Consider the following 22,405-nt stretch of genomic DNA (forward strand, 5'->3'; position numbering starts at 1 on the left):
TAGTCTGCTTTCATTTCATCTTCTGAACATGTAAATATAAATAAATAGAATAGATCAACAAATAGATCAACTTTGGTTTCACCTGAGCATAGCATTTCTCCCAAACCATCCCCAAGTCATTTACATGTTTATTAGCAAACTTAATGTAAGCCTTTACATGTGCCTTCTTCAGCAAAGGGGCCCTGCGGGTGCTTGACACTGCAATATTTCACTCCATTAAGCTCCTTTGACAGTACACTTAGCAGGGTGCAGTGCACTGTCCACGAATCCATTTACTATGTATGTGGTGAGGAGCAGACATCTTGCTGGGTGGCAAGGGGCAAGGCACCACACATTTAATTGTCCTTTTCAGCGTCGTGACATTAGATGAGAGGATGCAGTAAGAGAGGTGCCGGCACAGTGATTTAGTGCTATTTTGGCCGACATGTTTACACATAATGGCATGAGAATCCCCAAGGGAGACACAAGAGATGACATACAGTGACGTGTTTGAGAAGACACTGCTCAGCACCGGCTCAGCCTGAACTATACCTTAAAGTGGTCTTGGTAGAACTGTAGCCCTTAGTAAAGGATGCGCCCATGGTCCCCACCTTCTCCTTCTTCAAATGAATAGAGCCAGGAGTGAATGATACATCTTGTTGAGATGCAGTCGTGTCCAAACTAGCAAGTCTCCAACAGTTTCCAAGTTTACTTTCTGGTGGAAAGCTACGTCAGCACTTCCAAATATGGGCATGCTGCTGCTATCGTATTTCCGCTGTACCACGCAGCATTTTCAAGCCGAGCGAGTGCAGTGTGAAAACGACTTGGCAGGGTATTTTGTTGCCAACTGTTCTCTTGGTCTCTGAGGTCAAAAAATGCCTTCATATTATTAACAAATTCATACCGATGCTTTGAGACTACTCATGATCATCCTCATTCCATGAGTCGAGATCTTGAATGGACCAAGGACAAAACTGCCAGTCATGTGCCTCACCTACTCACCAAGCCTTCACAGATCTTCTTCTTTGTGCTCCAAACACTTCAAATCTAGTTGTCTATCCATACAACTTGCAGTCTTCCATTTCCATTATACATGTTAGTCTACTGTAAATCCTTTCTTTTTTTGTGACCACGCCCCGATTCCTTTTTTGAAAAAAAAAAAACTTTCCTAGAAGACCCAGTCACCTCTTGACCGTGGATGTTGAGACTGGCGTTTTAAGGGTACAATTTACTGAAACTGCTAGTTGAGGACCTATTAGGTGTCTATTTCTCAAACTAAAAACTGTAATATACTTCTCCTCAAGCTTCGTTGTGCACAGGTTGCCACCTCTAGCCACTTAGCTTTCTATTCTGGTTTGTGCCTTTCCCTGTTGGAAATCTTCAATTTCTTGGCAATAGCTTGTATGTAATTGCTTTCATTTCCCAGAACCAGACTGTTGAGTTTCAAAAGATAGCTGTCATATTATGGCCTTAGAGTATGAATAAACCCATAAATGCTGATGCTCGTGATACCCAACAAGGTTAAGGTCCAATTTTATAGCTTCAATAAACAGCACAATAGCTTTAAGTTATGCTGACATAGTTGCACAAGGGGTTTCTAATCATCAATTAACCTTTCAACATAACTACCCGAAACAATCCATTAGAACACTCTATTAACAGTTGCTGTAAAAAGGCTGTACACCTACTGTATGTTAGGTATCCTGATTAATTAATTGTTGATCTAAATCAGTGGTTCCCAAACTTTTGCAGGCTGGCGCCCCCTTTGGCTCCCCAGTGAATTCCTAGCGCCCCCCCCCCCCCAAGGCATTTATATAAAAAAATAATACATTTATATAAATAAATAAATAATACATTTATAATATCATTACCATTACGTTGAATTAGTGGGAGCACTGAGTTTGTTTCTCAGAAACGAGCCGGTCCCATCTAGACGTAATCGGAGACAATGACACCCGAAGTGATTTAAGGTTTGTCTTTTATTGCAGGATGCTTGGTCTCCATGTGTTGAAGCAGTTTTGAATGCTTCACTGCCTGGTTAGTTAGCCTGTCGCCACATATTAGCTTTGCGGGCTCGACTGGGGAAACATGTCACGTGACCGGGATGAGTGTCTTGTCCTGAATTAATTGATCGTCGATAAAAAAAAAAAAATTCTGTGCGGCTTGGCGGCCCGGTACCAAGTGACCCACGGACCGGTACCGGTCCGCGGCCCGGTGGTTGGGGACCACTGCCCTAACCAGCTCAACACAACACAACACGACGCGTTCTGGCGAGTCCCCAATTTCATGTTGACTTGAACTCAAGGTGATGTTGACCGCCAGAATGCGGTTTTTATTATAAGATAAAATTCTGAACATTACAAGCTTGAAATTACAAACCTGAGCTTTTGCTTTTGTAGTCTATGCTGTCGGATCTGACTGGGCCAGAGCGGCGTGTTGTGTACAAATCGACTGCCGCCCCCCTACCGCCCCTTTCTTCCTCACCGCCCCCCCAGATCTTTCCACCGCCCCCAGGGGGGCGGTACCGCCCACTTTGGGAACCACTGATCTAAATAAAAACATTTTCCTCTTAAAAATAAAGAAATTACTAAGTGAGGCCGAGCCAAACTTTCCAAGTAGTTATGCAGTGTCTTTCAAAGGTGGGTACAACCCTCACATTTTTTCACAATTAATTTTCATATTGTATCCATAGAACAACTCCGACAACAAAAAATAAACATTTCCCAAGGAGAAAATGTCCAAATTGGGCGAATTATTGGACATGTTATCATGCGCATACTCGCTCCTACTGTTTACTACAAGTTCAATGTGGTACCTCATGTCAAAGAACTCTCTGAGGATCAGAAAAAAAGTGCTGAGATAATAATTGGCTACAGTAGATTGCTAACTACCTAAAAATGAGCTAGCTAAGAACGACACGATTTTCACAGTTCTGATTCCTCACAGAAAAAGCTTTGCCATGATTGAACAATGGCTCAGGACTGCTGTAGCCATGTATTGCGGTCCGATGAAACCAAGATAAAACCTAATTGGTTCAAATGGTGTCAAGTATGCTTGGTGGCACCCAGTTGAGGAAGTACAAGGAAAAATGAGTCTTGCCAATGGTCAAGCATGGTCTGATGGTGCATGGGTTCTGCTGGCATTGGGGAGCTACAGTTTATTGAGGAAACCATTCATGTCAATACGTATGTACAAGCAGAGCATTGATTGAATTGATTCATTGAATTTATTGAAAGAACGGCATAATAAAACTTTCCATGTCTCCATCAGGTCTTGTATGTGCTCCCATGAGTCTAACCACGGTATTACGTATTGTGTTTGTGGAATATGAGTTAAGCAGCAAAATTCCACCTGTTTTTATCCATTTCAGCAGGTGGCCATTTTGACACACTGTTGACTGAAAATTATATCACAGTTGTCACGGGTCACAACCAATCACGGCTCAGCTTCAGAAAACTGGGAAGCCATGATTGGTTGTGACCCAAGACCTGGCAACTGTGATGTCGTTTTCAGTCGACAGTAAGTGACAAAATCTCTGCCCATTGTGATGGATAAAAACAGGTGCTTTTAACTTATTTGATTCATATTCCACCAACAAAATATTAATCAGAACACTGTTTCAATTTGTTGGGCTGCACAGAACATATCTTCCATCCATCCATTTTCTGTAACGCTTTGTCCCCACGGGGGTCGCGTCAGCCGTCATCGGGCAGCAGGCGGGGGACACCCTGAACTGGTTGCCAGCCAATCGCAGGGCACACAGAGACGAACAACCATCCGCACTCGCACTCACGCCTAGGGGCAATTTGGAGTGCTCAATTGGCCTACCAAGCATGTTTTTGGGATGTGGGAGGAAACTGGAGTGCCCGGAGAAAACCCACGCGGACATGGGGAGATGCAAACTCCACACAGGGAGGGCCGGAGGTGGAATCGAACCCACACCCTCCTAACTGTGAGGCGGACGTGCTACCCAGTGTACCACCAAGCCCAGAACATATCTTTACAAATACAATTTTTGGCTTGACTTCCGTTTTAACATAGTGCTGGAAGATAATAGTGACAACAAAATATATTGACACATTGAGCAAATATGGAGATTTTCTTTTGGAGTGTAATGGCTGTATGTGTTATTTTCAGGAACAATTAATTTTCACTGTTAAACAAAGTGTATATGGTTTGACCTACGTTGTGTCATTCCTTCAGTATTAGCACACGAAAAGATATAATTGAACACTTCTATCTGTTTCTTCATATATTTTTTCTTTTTGGAGTAGCACATACATTGCATATCCTCTATATATGCAGGCAGCCTAGCACATGAACACACCATTCCATGTGCATGTGAGCTTGAGTGCAGCTTGTGTTCAGTTTTGACAGGGTGATCCCATTGATCCTTCCTGCCTACTGGGTGTGAAGGACACTGATGTGACAGCACTAATTACCGAGGCAGGGAGCCACCACTGCAAACATTCCCGAGTACAGCTCAACTTGGTTTGACTCTCCACCAGGCGCCTTCTCCCATCCCATCCCTCTGGAATGTCCACAATAGAAAGAACATTGTCACTGGGATAATGTATATAAGCACAACATTTTGAGAGCAATCCTGAATGGCAATAAAGAGTAAAGACTCATTGAGGCTTGATGCTAACTCACTATTTTCATGAATTTTGATAATGACGTAAGTCATGGATCGGTAACTTTAATGATGGAAGGGAACCAAACAGATTAGCCAAAATCTGCACAACGATGGCCAACATATAAATCCTCCTATGTGACAAAGACGTCAAATCCAGGACTAGAAAGTAAACCCTGTCACAGTTTGTCATTAGCTAGACATGCTTCTACTCACTCGGCAGGTATAATTTTGAGCCAAACCAGCCCGTAATAGTGACCTATTATAATCAATGTGATTTACACACTGGATTGCTGATATGGTGAGCATTCCTTTCTTGTGTGTGTTGGTTTTTGTGATGACACTCAAACTAACATGAATTATTTTTTATTACACAACGGTGATACATACATTGTTGCCATTAAAATGGGGAAATTTAATGCACGGAATAAAATCCAATCCAATCCAATTTCATTGTCACAGGAGCAGTGAAAATCAGCTATGCAACTCACACTTTGCGACATAAGAAAATACATGCACACATAAAAACCTTTTCACAGAACATACAATTCCTCACATTTGCGAGAATATGGTTGTAAAGCAATAATTTACATTCAGGTATTTTTCATCAGATAGTCTTGCCCAGATTTTGATCATTGTTAAATTTACCTATAAACGGGGGGGGGGGGGGGGGGGGGGGTCATTATTAGTCCTTCCTGTATGGTGTGGTCAGATGCATTTCACAGTTTAGTGGCAGAAGCTGGTTTTGAACTTTGTGGTGTGACTTAAATGTCCTGTGGCGATTCACAGAGGGAAGCGGTGGGAACAGTGAGTGTCCGAGGCGATAAGTCTATAGCAGGGGTGTCAAACTCGTTTATTTCGCGGGCCGCATTGTAGTCATAGCTTCTTTCAGAGGGCCATTATGACTGTCAACCCAAATAAATGTATGAGCACCTCATATTATATACAGTAAAAGCTACAAAACAAACTGACAAATAACTCGTTTTCAAATCAGACGAGTAAAAAATGTTTAAGTGAAGACAATTTGCAATTCTAGTAATGACAAGAATTTGATGCACAATTTGTCTTCGCGGGCCACATAAAATGATGTGGCGGGCCGTATCTGGCCCCCGGGCCTTGAGTTTGACACTTGTGGTCTATAGTCATCAGACAAGGTACGGACATCATTAGCTAATTTGCAGTTTTAGCATCTGGTCAGGCTTTAAAAGAAAAATTCAATAAAATTAAGAATCAGATTAAATTTACAAATCAGTCTTAATAATGAATAATTACAATGATGCAATTTAGACAATAGTGTATATACTTTTGAAAAAACATCAGGTGTAGGTTAAAAGCAGTGGAAAACAATACACCGCATTCAGCAACCGTGTTTAAATAACATTTATTTAATAGATGTGTGTGTGTGTGTGTGTGTGTGTGTGTGTGTGTGTGTGTGTGTGTGTGTGTGTGTGTGTGTGTGTGTGTGTGTGTGTGTGTGTGTGTGTGTGTGCGCGCGCGTGTGTGTGAAAGGTTAATGAACATTAGCCATTAACACCTGATCTAGCAGGCTGCTATTCAGTGTTCTAATCGTTTGGGATTTTTCATTATAGTTCATTTTTTTGTTTTGACTTTTTTTTTTGATGCTGTATTTTTAGTTTGTTTTTATTTATTTTTGGTTCTTGGTTTTGTTTGCTTGTTTGTGTATTTGTTTGTTTCTTTGTTTTGCGTATTTGTCAAGTCCAAAAAGTCACTAAATCATAAAGTTAGCAAGTCTTACCTTGAAACAATTCAATATTTTTTGTGGTAATCATTTTCTGCCTTCATCTGACTTCATCTCCTGAAGTCGATGCTGGTAATCTTCTACTTCATAAATCATGATGCATAGGAGTATCATTTTCCTTCAGTTTGAAGGCCGTACTTTACCAGCTACAGTTTGTGATATGTCAATGTCACCCGAGTGTTGTCAACCATTGTTTCCTTAAGTCATTTAGAAAACGTGCTGCCCGTTGAATCTTTTATACTGCACACATTAGTTCCAGGTTTGCGTTGGAGTTGTTCTTACACAATCTTAATAATTACAGCACCAGTGTAATCTTCATTTGGCTGGTCACTGGCCCTGATTACCACCTACCCAGAACCACCGCTACTTTGGAGCAAATATTTATAGTCAATATAGTTAGGCTCTGCCCATAATGTTCTTAAAGTTTGCCAGTTGTGCTGAGTGGGTGAGTTTCATACTGATAAGTTACACTCACATTAGTTTCAGTCATGCAAATTTCCATTGACTTTGCCTGGCTTTTAATTATTTTCCCATTGATCTCCTGCAAAGGTCAACATGCAGGTCAGTGCACAAGATTCATGATTGCTGTTGCTCTTGTTTCGCTCTCATTGAATCAGAGCAATGACACACGAGCAACACATTAGCATGTGTATTTACAGGCCCACGAATAAAAATAAATTCAATAACACACAGACATCATCGCTATCAAAAACACAAAATATGTTGGGAGTGATGCAGATTTTCAGTTTTATTAACATTTCTGTATATATCTTTATGTTTCCATTATATTAATATCAATCGTTTAATTGGAAAATACATCAAGTTTGTGAATGTGGAAAATTTTAAAAACATCACAAATATTATACCAAAACCTTTTGACCAAACCAGATATAACAAAATCATTACCACCGCAAATATGGAATGACAGTTAACATAATGAGTTAACATAATTATAAATGATACTGTCGTTTAGACTTATTCTTAACTCTGTCACTCTTTGTCGACATTAGCAGGATGGAGCACGGAGACAGAGGGGTGGGTGGCTCACACCTACGTTATGAGGAACAGGAAGGTGAGTGTAATCTTTTCAAACTCTTTTAAAAAAACAAAAATCCATTACAGTAAATCCATATTACACTTTATGATTTTTACTTTTAGTAGATGATGTTCAGTATTGCAGTAGTGCTTTACGACTTGGAAAGGTGTGTAAATGAAACTTCAGTCCAATCTTGTGTATTTTTTTAATTTGTTGTTTTAATATTGTACTCTTTATAACCTCTCAAGGAGAAATTCAACAATGAATGAGCAATAATCAATATTATTGGCAGAAATAGAGGTCAACATAATCAAATTTCACCTCAGGCCCTAAGGAGCTGTGGGTTATTTCCTTAGTGTCTATGCATCTTACATACTGTAAGAGGTTGATGGCTAATCATTTCGAAAGATGTTGCAAATCCAGCATGTATTTGTGAATCTTCGGATCATCTTTGTCAGCAGATCATCAGTCTATCTACATTGGTGTGCCAGTTCCTCGAGGATATCGGCGTAAGCGCAGGCGAAGGCGTTCTAGTCATGACACCAGCAACACGGACAGAGACAGACGCTACAGCCATCAAAGACACCACGAGGCTGACCAGTATAGAGACATAGACATTGAAGAAGGAATCATGGATTCACCCGACCAGAGTCTCCAAGACATAAACCGCACAAGTAAGTTGTGTGTGTGTGTATGTATATATATATATATATATATATATATATATATATATATATATATATATATATATATATATATGTATATATATGTATATCAAAGGATTTATTGTTTAGTTATTTTAAAAGAGATTTATGGCGGCATTATTTCACATCATGTTCAATCCATGACCAATTTTATTTATGACATACCTTTCCTCATTACCCTATTACACAAGCAATGGCATCATTTGGTAATGGTAACTGCTGATTTGGTGAGCCAATTACTAATTTTGTTTTTTGGTCACACATTGGAACCGGCCTACTGGGCAAAAATTATTATATATACTGTTGTGTAGATTTTACAATACAAAAAAATATATATATACTATATATGTCTTTTGTTCCTGTTTTTATGAAGTTATTTGTAATTGTTTAGTTTCAGTTCAGGGAAAAAAATAGCATAAGTGGAATAAGCCGTGGGTTGCTGTCAGCCGAGTACATCAATTTTATTGATCACTCATGACATTAGAAAACAACACGTGTACAATAGTACACCTCCCAGAAAGATTTTATTCTATGAGATAATACTCAATTACACAAATTAAATTATTTTTATTGTTATTAGTACCTATTTATTAATTTTAAGGTATTAAGTCATTGCACTGCTGCTGCCATTACCTTGGTCTTGGCAATTAAAAGAAAACGTTTTAATTTTCGTTTCTATGTACCTGAATACGTAGTGTATATTTGGGCTTTAATTTACAATGAAATAGTTTGAATTGCATCCCCTTTTTCCTCATATTGTGTTGTCTTCATATTGTTTTTGTTTTATGTCTCTTTCTGTGTTGAGGACCACAATGGAAATAAGTGCTTGGCTTTATTGTGTATTTATCCTCATTAATGCCTGATGGAATGACAGGAAGTTTGAAGATTAAGTTTCCTGACGTGCTTTCAAAAGAAATTAAGGGGAAGTCGAGAAAAGTATTAGTTTATTAAATGCAAAAATATCCCTGGATCTTTTCTCGGTCTATGTTTGACCCCGTTTCCTTAAACATCTCAAACAAACAGTTTAGTTCCGAATGTCCTCCTTCCTGAACTGTTTTGTTTTCCATTAAGTGTCACCAGCAGCTGAGCGGCTACGTTACATTCTGAATGAAGATGATGACATGCCTACGCCCACACTCTTCACTGAAATGGACACGCTACAGCGTGAAGGGGATGAACTGGAGTGGAAAGAGTCTGCAAGGTGGATGCTCTCACTCATTAATACTTACATCCTGATTTGCAAATGACTGCAAATGCAAATTAAAACTCTACTAATGTAAAAGTCGTAAATCAGACTTGAGTCATCACCTTATCGTGGTGGAAGGGTTTGTGTGTCCCTAGGAGCCATGTCTGGGGCTTCATGCCCCTGGTAGCGTCACCCATGGCAAAAGGGTCCTAGGTGAAGGGCCAGACGAAGCACGGCTCAAAAGACCCCTTATGAAGAACACAATATACATATGGACTTAATTTTCCCTTGCCCGGACGCGGGTCACCGGGGCCCCCCTCTGGAGCCAGGCCTGGAGGTGGGGCTCGAAGGCGAGCGTCTGGTGGCCGGGCCTTCGCCCATGTGGCCCGGCTGGGCACAGCCCGAAAAGGGAACGTGGGTCCCCCTTCCCATGGGCTCACCCCCTTGGGAGGGGCCAAAGGCGGGAACCTTGGCGGTCCGATCCCCGGCTGCAGAAGCTGGCTCTTGAGACATGGAATGTCACCTCTCTGGCTGGAAAGGAACCCGAGCAGGTGTGTGAGGCAGAAAAGTTCCGACTAGACATAGTCGGACTTGCCTCCACACACAGCTTAGGTTCTGGTACAAGCTCTCTCGAGAGGGGCTGGACTCTCTCCCACTCTGGAGTTGCCCACGGTGAGAGGCGTCGAGCAGGTGTGGGCCTACTTATTGCCCCCCGGCTGGGCGCCTGCACATTGGGGTTCACCTCGGTGAACGAGAGGGTAGCCTTCCTCCGCCTTCGGGTGGGGGGACGGGTCCTGTTTGTGCCCATGCACCGAACAGCAGCTCAGAATACCCACCCTTTTTGGGGTCCGTAGTGGACGTGCTGGAGAGTGCTCCCTCTGGGGACTCCATCGTTCTACTGGGTGACTTCAATGCTCACGTGGGCAATGACAGTGAGACCTGGAAGGGCGTGATTGGGAGGAACGGCTCCCCCCGATCTGAACCCGAGCGGTGTTCTATTGTTGGACTTCTGTGCTCGACACGTATTGTCAATAATGAACACCATGTGCAAACATAAGGGTGTCCATGTGTGCACTTGGCACCAGGACACCGTAGGCCGCAGTTTGATGATCGACTTTGTAGTCGTGTCATCGGATTTGCGGCTGCATGTTTTGGACACTCGGATGAAGAGAGGGGCGGAGCTGTCAACTGATCACCACCTGGTGGTGTGTTGGCTACGATGGTGGGGGAAGATGCCAGTCCGACCTGGCAGACCCAAACGTACTGTGAGGGTCTGCTGAGAACGTCCGACAGAATCCCCTGTCAGGAAGAGCTTCAACTCCCACCTCCGGCAGAGCTTTTCCCGCGTCCCGGAGGAGGTGGGGGACGTTGAGTCCGAGTGGACCATGTTCCGTGCCTCCATTGTTGAGGCAGCCGACCGGAGCTGTGGCCGTAAGGTGGTCGGTGCCTGTCGTGGCGGCAATCCCCGAACCCGCTGGTGGACACCGGCGGTAAGGGATGCTGTCAAGCTGAAGAAGGAGTCCTATCGGGCCGTTTTGGCCTGTGGGACTCCGGAGGCAGCTAACAGGTACCGGATGGCCAAGCGGAACGCGGCTTCGGCGGTTGCTGAGGCAAAAACCCGGGCGTGGGAGGAGTCTAGCGAGGCCAAGGAGAATGACTTCCGGACGGCTTCGAGGAAATTCTGGTCCACCATCCGGCGTCTCAGGAGGGGAAAGCAGTGCACCATCAACACTGTTCACAGTGAAGATGGCGTGCTGCTGACCTCAACTCGGGACGTTGTGAGTAATACTTCGAAGACCTCCTCCTTGCACAGTCTATTTATTTATTTGTTTATTTATTTATTTTAGGTTGTCCTCGTTTTGTTGGAATTATTAATATTTATATATATACAATAGGTTGACGGTCTTGTCCTTGGAGATTTTTTTTTCTAATAGCATATTGCTCGGTTAGTGACATTTTGAAGTATTTGTAATGTGTGAGATATCCATTACTCAATTTTCCATACGGCTTATTCTCATTGGAGTTGCAAGTCAGTTGAAGTATATCCCAGCTGACTTAAGGGTGAGAGGTGAGCAGTCAATCAGTTGGAATATGTAAACAAACTACCATTCACAGTCACGTTCACACCTACAGGCAATTTAGAGTCTTTAATTAACCTTAACGTGCTTGTTTTTCAAATGAGGGAGGAAGCGGGAGTAACCAGAGAAAATCAAAATAAACAATCAGAATAAATGCTTTAGTAATGCTTTTGATGATTATGAATGAAGACATATAAACTGTGAAAATTGATGCCTCATTGTGGAGCTTCTTTTTTCATACTGTCAAGTTGAGTCCGATAATACTAGAGGGACATAAACTGCTTAGTTACGATAAACTGAAGATTTTACACCTCCTTAGCTCTGGAAAGTTCTTCACTCACTAGGCCGTTTCCTCCGAACTCAGCTGAGTATTTGAAAACTACATATATTTCACATTCACCGAGCGCCATGTTCAAAAGCCTTCTGTCAGCATCACCAGCTTGCCTTCTCTGTGTTTGCCGTCTCCTTTCAGATGGGTGAAGTTTGAGGAGAAAGTAGAAGAAGGAGGCGAGAGGTGGAGCAAACCGCACGTGTCCACGCTGTCCTTGCACAGTCTGTTTGAGCTCAGGACGTGTCTTCAGACAGGAACCATTCTTTTGGACCTGGATGGATATTCTTTGCCCCAAATAGTTGGTGAGCTTTTCATAATGGAATTGTATATTAGTAATTTGTTTGGCATATGCAGTCATGGTTTACGCGCTTCACTTGTATGGTGTTTATTAACAAGACAAGGTGAGGACAAAGGCAGTCAAGTAAAGTGGTGCAGGCAATGCCATAAAGCTTTCTTGGGCTCGGGGGTGTTTATTTATTGTTTGTCCAACAACTCAGGTAAAGATGCTGCTGAGAACCAATTGATTCTGCTCTGCTGCACCACACACTATCAAAGCAATGAAAGCATTTTATTAAGATATGACAATCCTGATTTAAAGTATGGTATGCTGACTAGCCCAATCCAACTCACACAAGCTCAAATAGAAGCTGCAGACAGTTGTATGTAGTCAGCAATATATTAATTAGCAGCTCAATATAACATGGGTCGGTATTTATAATTTCAGCTTCACAAACCACAATTTCCACATGAACCACTTACAAATGACTCTGAAGAAGAATTTGTATGCCAATAGCAATAACTCATTTGGGCTGGACTCAGGCCTATTAATTCAATATAGTATGTCCTGGCTAGGTTATTAGAACAGAATTAGAAAAAATGTTGAATAAATTAATTCATGTCTTTCAGGCAAATGGAGCATTAATCACGACATTTAATTTGTTTCTTTTCATTAAAATAACATGTATCATGTAACAATAGTTATGCTTACATATGAGAAATTATTTAATGATAACTACCTGATTTGTGTAATTAGTATATTAAATGTGTTTTCCTCAAGATCCCCTTTCCCCTCATTATAATATAATAGCATTGCGTAGCTACATGTTTAGTGGGAGTGATTATTTTCTTTGGTGACTGTTTTGTGTAAGACAAAAGGTTCCATGTCTCGTATTTTTCATAATCTTTCTACATACAGTGCTTGTGCAGAGTGGTCTGTCTTTTAATGCATCCACTCTCCTCTTTAGAGCTGCCTCACACTGCACAATGTTAGTGATGGAATGAGACAGCCACCCAAACACACTTTGTCAGCGGAACTCATGTAACCATTCCCACCATCGTTCATACACTACGTCTGACATCCCCAGTGATTTAAAAACGATAACAATGATGACATTTTAGATTTTCTGTCACCAAATTGTCAATGTCAAAGGACACAGGAGGGCTGTCACTAGTGAATATTTTATCATTATTTATATATTATATATTTAAAAAAAAAAAAAACTTTTTTCTCGATTACTGTTTACTAAGCAATTATTTTTGTTTATTTGGTATCATATAGTGATTAAAAAACAACTATATCACACAAGGATCGAGGGTCATTGTTTTCCAAAGTAAAAGCAAATGTTTGCAAATGTCTTATTTTGATGAAACACAAAAGATAAATCAGTCTGATTTCATGAAGGACCAGAGAAATTAGATAATTATTACATTTGAGCGCCTGAAATCAAAAGATTTGGACAATATCCAGTAAAAATTAAAAAAAAGTGGCTCTAAACGATCAGTCGATTATTGAAATACGAGGCGATTATATTGGTAATCACTTTATTGTCAATTAATCAATTTATTTTCTCTGTACTACATAGACATCAATGGGGTATAGTCCGTGTTCATTCCATCAAGAAGAAGACATTGTGTTGGGTTCTGGACTTCTGGGTCGGAACTCAAAATTCAAAATGGTCTTTATTCAGTAGTGGTTTCTCAAGAGGACATTTGTTTTGCAATTTTGACCTTTATGACCTCTGATCTCAGTAGACCAACATTTAATTCAGTTATTCATTAATCTATCCTGAAAAAGAATTTAATGCATATACAGGTTGGTTGCCAAGTTTTCTTTTTGGCTGTATCGAGAAGGTCACCCCCCAGTTTATTGACCAGCCTCTAAGTCTAACTCTCTGACAATAACACAAGGCGCTACATCAACTAAGTTTAGATGAATTAAATTGAAGGGACCTTAAATGTGCTGTCACGGCTTCATTTCCACTCATATCAGATTGTTATCTGCTTGTTAGTAGATGAGCATCCCCAGTTTTCTGTGTGAGTAAACAAAGTTGACACCTGTATTTGTATGAGCAAATCCTTTCGTAACCCTCAATGTTTGACTGTCTTTTTTTTTTTTACAGATGACATCATTGAAAGACAGATAGAAGAAGGCATGATCATGCCTGAGCTGCGAGAGAAGATCACGTTTGTTCTGCTGAGGAAACATCGACACCAGACCAAGAAGCCAATCCATCGCTCTCTAGCTGACATTGGGAAGTCTAGTTCCTCCACCTGTGAGTATTGCAGTTACAGCCCAAATGTTAGTGTCATTAAATGCAAGCTGTGGCATATTTTTCTCATTCCTCTGAGTGATTATGTGATTTGAATAATGTCACACCTGATTCTTATTCTAATACCTTTCAATTTGTGAATGAAGATGTTTCCATAATGAATCTATTCATATCTATTGATGTGTGATGACTTGGTAGTTATCAATTTTCCGCTTGGTATCCAGGGTGCAAGGTGTTGGACTTGCCATAGAGCATCAAATGTGACCTTTTCTTTCTGTCCGTGTCTCTTGCCTGTCAGCTCGCCCAGTGGGGCCGAGAGGAGCACCTGGCCCAGTGCCGGTGGCCAACTACAATCGATCCACAGAGGACCTCCAAATCAAGCAGCAGTCTAGCAACTATGGCCGCCTCCGTGAGTGTCTACTTGTTTCTCAATGATCTGTTACAGTTTTCAAAATATGACACCAAACTATTGTGCTTCATCTTTCGTATCCACATAATATCATAGACTTTTAGCGATCACTTATAAAATGTTTTTTGGGGATGGAGGTTACAGTGTAGAAGCACGACCAAATTTAATTCAATTTAATATTATAACGGGAGCTGGCATTTTACATAGCACACTGCCCACACTGGATTTACAGTCTAACTCTTTCAGTTTCATTTGCCATATTGTGCTGTAACATGCTGGGGAGCGTTGAACTTCGTGGGCGTAGATGCAGTGTAATTAACTAAGAGCAAGAAGAAAGGACAGAGAAGCACCCCTACTGAGCTGCTATAAAAGTCAGACATCATGCAATAGAACATATGTCTGTGAGTATGTTGGAAGCTGTGTTTGTATAGTATGTGTTGCTATCCTGTGAGTCTTAATGTGGCTGTTGTTAGGTTTATCGATGCCTTCTTATGTGTTTCACGTTATGTGTTAGCATTAAGATAGCAGACTTTTGTAAGATGACATATGGCTTCTTTGGAACACTGGATGGATGGATGGATGGATGGATGGATGGATGGATGGATGGATGGATGGATGGATGGATGGATGGATGGATGGATGGATGGATGGATGGATGGATGGATGGATGGACGGAATGATGGATACGTGCATGTTACAGTCTGTCGTTCACAACTTTTTGTTTAAAGTGATCCCCAAACAGGAGATGGTCCCCTCATCATTCTTTTATATTTAAAAGGGAATTTATTCCAAACATTTACAGCAGCTGATGATTAAGGTTTCATTGAAGTTGTTGTTGTCACCCAGCAGGTCACGCTCAGAGTCGGAGTATGAACGACATTGCAGATACTCCAAGCACAGACCAGGTAAGTCTTCAACACAGTTATGTGTCTAATCTAAAAACTCAGGTCACCGCAAATGGTTTAAGATGGAAACATTTGGAGGGGCACAGACAACCTGGTACACAAATTCCAACATTGAAAATGACAAAGCTCTTTACTTTAATGACTAATTAAAATTGAACAACAATAAAACATGCAACCATAACTTTATTAACAAGTTTAAATGAACGTAGTTGAAATGTAACTTGTGGCTCAGTTTCTTGAGGTAACACGTGTGCACATGACGAAATGGCCTTTGTTTTTGGTTGTTCTACTTTTTCTTCTAGTTTGGCTCCTCCCATCAGGTTGGGTCACCACATCAAATTATGCCTTTTGATCTTTCCTCTCAATTATCTGCACCTTTTTATTTCTCTCCTATCATCATACGATCTCTTATCACATTCGTAAATCTCACCTTTGGTCTTCTGCCTGGGGGTTCAATTTTAATGTTCTCTTCATCACACCTTAATCTGGCTTCTCAAATTTGGTCTCCAAAACCCCAGCCCTGTAATGTCCCTCTAATGTGTTTATTTTTAATCATGTCTTTCCATGAGCGAATGCCAGCATTTTCATCTCTTCCAGCCTTGTTCTTTCTCTAGTCGTTTTTTCAGAGCAAAACATCAGTGCTGATTCACAACACACTTCTGCACCTTTCCTGCTTTCGACTCCTTGTGAACTCCCCGTCCTTTTTGTTTTCCCCTGTGTGCTGCACTCTGTGTTGTGCTGATTATTATTCCTATTCTATCCACATTCCTCTTTGCACTCAAAACAAATTGCAATGATTGTTTCTTAGTTTGGCTCCCACCACTCTTTTCCAAATATGATTTGTGTGACAGCCATCCCTCCGCAATTGTTCCAAGAATGCACATCATCCTTGCCCTTCAATATCAGTACCAATAGACATTTCCTCCACCCCTCCGAATGTTTTTATTTAAAAAAAACATCTAGTCAAGAGCATCACTGTCATCAGGACCAATTTTTTTCCAATCTTCATTCTTGGCAATGGCATCTTCATTTCCTCTTTAAATCTGTCTGCATTCTTGCTTAAGTTTGTACTTCTTTAACCCTTCTTTCTTTCTTGTATTGCTTATTGGGATTTAGGGCTGCCACAAATGATTATTTTGCTAGTCGGCTAATCACCAACAATAGTTGTGATAATCGGATCATATTTCAATCCTAGCATATCGCACCAGCAAGTAGCTGCTCTTATATGACCGCCAGTTGCTTACAGTTTGGATTCTTTATGGTATGTGTAAATTAATCATGAAGACAACTAACAGTACAAACGTGTATTAAACTCCCGAGCTTGTACCAATATTTCAGATAAATGGAGAAACTGATATTGAATTTCAACCGATATTGAACATTCACTGTGGCCTCAAACTATTTAGCTGTAAATGTTTACTGCATTTTTCATGGAACCAAAAACTATTCTCTATGCTGAGTTAATGCAAATACTGAAAACTCATATGAATAAAAAAGCCTTGTATTGGTTTCTTAACTTTTATTTAACCTTCATTCAAAACATTTTGTTTTGCTTTTCGAGTATGCATAATTTGTCTGCTTGTTCACTAATTTGTCTCATCTACTACTTCAATTCAGCGGCACATAAATAACTGCTTAAATAAACGACTCGTCAACTATTAAAATTAGATGTCTGTGCTTTTCATTGTTGACGTCATCATGATTCATCGACTCATCTTGGCAGCCCTACAAAACATTTGGAGCTTTTCATCAACCATAATGAATGACTGATGGTAGCATTCATTTTCCTACAACTCCTTTACAATGCCGTAATATCTATTTTCTGCCTGGAAGCATATTGCCGTAGCATTCATTTTCCACTTTGCCGCTTTGAATTATTGTTGAGATTACCATCTAATATCTCACGGATATGTTGAATTGATGCTTCATAGGGGTGTTGAGAGGCAGCTCTACATTTCATTGCCATCAGTCATTGAAGGTGACAGCCAGTGAAAGAGGAAGTGTGCACACACATAACACACTCATTTCCACCCAATGTGCCTTAAACCCACTGACACGCGCTTGGACATAAATGCAAAGATGTGAAATGCATTAGGTTTAGAAGTGCCTTTCACATTGGTTGACTGACATGACAATACATACTATAAATGCATGTGTTTGGAATGATTGAATGTGTTAGGTGACGAATGAATGAATGAATGAATGAATGAATGAATGAATGATATAATTTGAACATGTGTGAAAAGAACGACAAAATTAAACAATACAGTAATCCCTCGTTTATCGCGCATAATTGGTTCCAAAAACCACCCGCGATAAGTGAAATCCGCCAAGTACGGTCACCAACAAGAAGTATTGGGCAGGCTAACGAGTTAGCGGAAAGATGCTAATTCGCGATCGTGCTAACACGTGAAAACGGACTTCTAAAGGAATGTAAACGAACATTTGGAGCAATACTAAATTGTCCTAAAGTTAGACACATGTTTCCTCAATTTCGAAGTTTTATTTTAACTTTTAAATGTTTTTTTAATTTGGAAAGAAAATCCGGCGAGTGAAGCCGCGATAAACGAAACGCGAAGTAGCGAGGGATCACTGTATATACACACACATCATTATTCCTCTCTACATCAATACTTGAGTATGATGATAAGTTGTTATTTCAAGTTGTCATTGTAAGTTGTCGCTAGTTGTAATCGTAACACATACAGAACGCCAACATAATCATACAAATGTGGGATGTGTGCTGCGATTGTATTTCCAGACCTATAATTGGTCACATGTGGCAGTGGACAAAGGACACTTTACTGTATTGTGTGTGTGTCTGTGTCAATATTGAGCTGGTAAAAAATGGATCATATTGTCCGCGTGCTTGGCTCTCACATGGCGCTACACATTCAGGCTGTGGGTTATTGGCAGTTCTCTGTGTTATTGTGCTGCCAAGCTTTTGCCATAGCATCCAAATATATGAGGTCAATGTGCTTCCAAAATATACTGCAGATCCTGTGCAGAAACTTGCATTATTTAGCCACGACTTTGTACGCAGACACAATATGAAGAAGAAGGTTTGGCAAAATAAAAACAAAGCCTTGTAATAACCACCCATTTTGACAGCTACTTAAGGAGAATTGGATTTCAAAATAAAAATTTGGTGAGAGTAATTGGTGAATGAGGCTGATTGTATTTTTCTTGTGACTTATGAGACACTGTCTTACCTTATGACTTTGCCCTCTTTAGCTGAAAAACAAATTCATGAAGAAGATCCCCAGAGATGCTGAGGCCTCCAACGTGCTGGTGGGAGAAGTGGATTTCCTCAACAAACCCTTTGTTGCCTTTGTTCGCTTGTCACAAGCTACAACACTTGGAGGTCTGACAGAGGTGCCTGTGCCCACCAGGTAAAATGGCCACCATTGTTACAGACCAAATCTCTCTCCCTGCAGAAACCTCACGTTTGTTTCATCGTTGCACAGATTCCTGTTCATTCTCTTGGGGCCACAGGGAAAGGCCAAGTCGTATAACGAGATAGGCCGAGCCATAGCAACACTGATGGTCGATGATGTAAGTAGTTTGATTTTTAAAATGTTTCTGGCTCGCAATATGAAATATATATTACCAGCTGAGATGCAATGCTGTGATGTATTGACCACATCTGAAAATAATCCTAAGGTTCTGTCATGTGTAATTTCTCATATTTCTTGGTCTTACACTGTGACTTGATTCTTGTTTTCTTTGAATGAACGGAAATACAGTATTTGCATTTCAGTAATTTCTCTCTCAAGTCATTCCCAAATACAGTTTTAACAATTCAGTCAGTTATGAGGCATTGTATAGCAAATTTAAGGAAGCTGTTGGAGACAATGACATTTAACACCCACAGTTTAAAAATAACCATGCAATTTACAATAAAACATAGTGAAATCATATAGACAATTACTGAAAAACAATACACAAAAGTGATTTTCAAATTATAAATATGTTAAAACAATAGTTTTTCATATACAAAAAGAAGAATCAAAAGAAAGCAAATAGAATAAACAAAATAACAACATTAGTGTTTTAACATAACATTGTTTATCACCACATGAACAGTCAGGGTTTCATGGAATAAACTAAATTGTCATCACTAGTCAGAAAAACTTTAGCAATTGCCATTAGATAAAGAACATCAGTTCTGTTTTTTTGCATGTAAAGAATTAGGAGATTGTTCTATGTTGTCCCAGTTCTTGGGCTTCTTGGATACAACTTCAATAAATGGGCCACATTCTATACGCAAATTGCTGTCAGCCATTTTACATATTGGCTGTTAGAGTCAATGTCAGAGCAGGGGGAAAAACAGAATGACACGACCAAACAAACAGCAATAAAAAAAGACATTATCTAGTAAATCAAGCATAAGGGTTTTTTATTTAGATTTGTTCCTGCTTGTATTATGAGTGTGTTGGGCAAGGGTAATAAATCCATCCGTCTGTCCTTCCATCCGTCCGTCCATCCATCCATCCATCCATCCATCCATCCATCCATCCATCCATACTAGTTTAAATTGTTTAAAGTGTGATTTGGACTGCATTAAAGATAAATGAGCCCCCCAAATGATTTTTAGTGATTCATTATCAATCGTAGTTAGAACGTTGCAATGCAGGGAGAAATTTGGCTGCAAAGCATTGCCACTTTGCATTTCACACTGCCGGCCTTAATGTCCAATTCCCATGCACGCTGGTACAGAAACGGAGCGGACTGTATTGGAGAAGTGAATATAGAAGTAAAAAAAAACTTTAATTGAGGCCTGAATGACTTGGAAGCCGATCCCATTCTGACATGATGTAGCATGCTTAACAAATATATTTGTCCACCTGACCCTTTTTGTCTCAGAGACAACTGTGGACTTTTATTTTTGGTGTGCTCTCACCATTTTGAACAGGAATGAGGTATTTAATTCACCTTTTGTGCCCAAATTTGAGCCACCTCCCCTGAGAAGTCAGAAATGTATCAAGCATAGCGATCAAAAAAAATATTTGCACAGGAATGCAAGTCAATAACCACAATCATCATCGTTGTCAGGTTTAATTCGCTGACTGAATAACTGATTAGAGAAAAGTATCAGCGGACAGACACAAGTGAGACGGAAGGTTGAGTCTTAACTTGCGCAAGGAGAGCAGTACAGACAGCTAACAACCATCGTACTACCTCTGAAGATCTGTCTGCCTCCTTGCTCTTTTTATTAGGGGTCGCCCTACCCACAAAGTGAAACAAAGTCCCTAAGGGAGGGGGAGCGTATGGGCTTTGTTTCGTAAACATAAAAAACGCAAGGTGATATACTTAAATGGCAACAGGATGAGGTGTCAAGAGTTCAGCAATGCTTCTGGCAGGAACCCAGAAGCATGTTTAACGCTCCGTCAAGATCGTGTGGTTGCGGTGACAGACACTCGTTGTCTCTTGACGCATGATAGATGAGTGGGCCTCTCAGGGGCCTCTCGGGGGCCTCTCGATGTATGACAGATGTGTGGTTGCGGTGTCAACCACTCATCGCCTCTCAAGGTACATGATGTACTATAGACGCTTCATTGAAAGTATGGAACAGGGTGCAGTCTTTCTTTGCAGTTGCAACCTGTTGGCCCAGTTGTAACCTCTCACCTCTCCTGTGGTAAGAACATAAGAACATCGCGGCAACACAGCAAGCACGTACTTGGCGTACCATAGTGGTAAGCCATTATGGTTATATGGCAATATTGTAATAAAGACTAATATAAGAAACGAATATAATATTGCGTAAATGCATAATATGAGAAAGCGTATTAGAAAGTATGACTAAAGAGAACGCATGATAACATATATGTACATATTTTCCCAACAATCATCATCAAGAAGTGTACTTTTGTAAAACTATGAACTCAAAAATGAATGGATAATAACACTTACTATATTTTAGCAATAAAAATATAATTTCAGCTACTACCGAACCTCAATGAAGTGGTGGGTTAACCGTTACAGAAACATGGAATTAAATTACTTACTGTTAATTTACAGAGGCTGCAGAGTGCACTGAAGGCCCTCAGTCTACATTAGTGTTTGTTAACCAGTTGGGGAGTAGTGTACATACTACCTTAACTGTGAAACATTCATCTTAAAAAATGTACAGTAAATTATTAAACTAACTCTCAGTGTGGTTGGCTTTCAAAACCCATCCGCTGGTCTTAATTTGAAGCCTTGGAAAAAACAAAGCCCATACCAAGATCAAGTTAAGTTGCTTGTGGTGGTGCCTGGTGGGAAGAAATCAATGAATGTGCCACTGCTCTGCGGAAAATATGTTTGTCCTCAGACTGATAATTTAACAGGCTAAAGGCCACTCTGTGAGAGTCATGTTTGTTCTGTTTTGGTTATTAATCCCATTTGGCAGAGACCTGTACTGTGGCCAGCTACCATTCACAAAGATAGAATAGACTATAAAAACGGACCAATTTTGTTGTCAATTACAGTGCCCACTCTCAGCTGGGTTTGAAATGTCAATATGGCTTGCAGAATTTAAGATATGCATGTTGCAATTCTGCTATGGACAGCAGAGGATGGAAATGAGTCAAACTGCAGCATATCGTTTCTACTAATCACCATTGCATGTGAAATGCTAAACTTTTACTCTGTTAACCTGTCATAGCTCTTCAGCGATGTAGCTTACAAAGCCAGAGACCGTGAAGACCTTATTGCAGGCATCGATGAGTTTTTGGATGAAGTGATTGTGCTTCCGCCCGGGGAATGGGATCCCAAAATCCGTATTGAGCCACCCAAGAAAGTTCCCTCGGCAGACAAAAGGTTGGAGTTGGAGTCAACACTGTGACACAATTTAA

The 22,405-nt window shown here is 40.5% G+C and overlaps 1 protein-coding gene across 1 annotated transcript in view; it reads left to right on the forward strand.

Moving 5' to 3' along the window:
• Positions 1–22,405, forward strand: part of slc4a5a (solute carrier family 4 member 5a) — a 37,807-nt gene that overhangs the window by 2,019 nt on the left and 13,383 nt on the right. The window contains exons 2-11 of the mRNA XM_037258835.1: positions 7,382–7,443; positions 7,869–8,081; positions 9,183–9,312; positions 11,848–12,008; positions 14,106–14,258; positions 14,554–14,664; positions 15,514–15,569; positions 18,804–18,961; positions 19,037–19,124; positions 22,216–22,370. Of these exons, the coding sequence (XP_037114730.1) occupies positions 7,386–7,443; positions 7,869–8,081; positions 9,183–9,312; positions 11,848–12,008; positions 14,106–14,258; positions 14,554–14,664; positions 15,514–15,569; positions 18,804–18,961; positions 19,037–19,124; positions 22,216–22,370 (1,283 nt within the window). The 5' untranslated portion in view covers positions 7,382–7,385. The remainder of the gene's footprint in view (positions 1–7,381; positions 7,444–7,868; positions 8,082–9,182; positions 9,313–11,847; positions 12,009–14,105; positions 14,259–14,553; positions 14,665–15,513; positions 15,570–18,803; positions 18,962–19,036; positions 19,125–22,215; positions 22,371–22,405) is intronic.

Source organism: Syngnathus acus, chromosome 9 (assembly GCF_901709675.1).
Source record: "Syngnathus acus chromosome 9, fSynAcu1.2, whole genome shotgun sequence".
In the NCBI taxonomy this organism is placed as follows: Eukaryota; Metazoa; Chordata; class Actinopteri; order Syngnathiformes; family Syngnathidae; genus Syngnathus; species Syngnathus acus.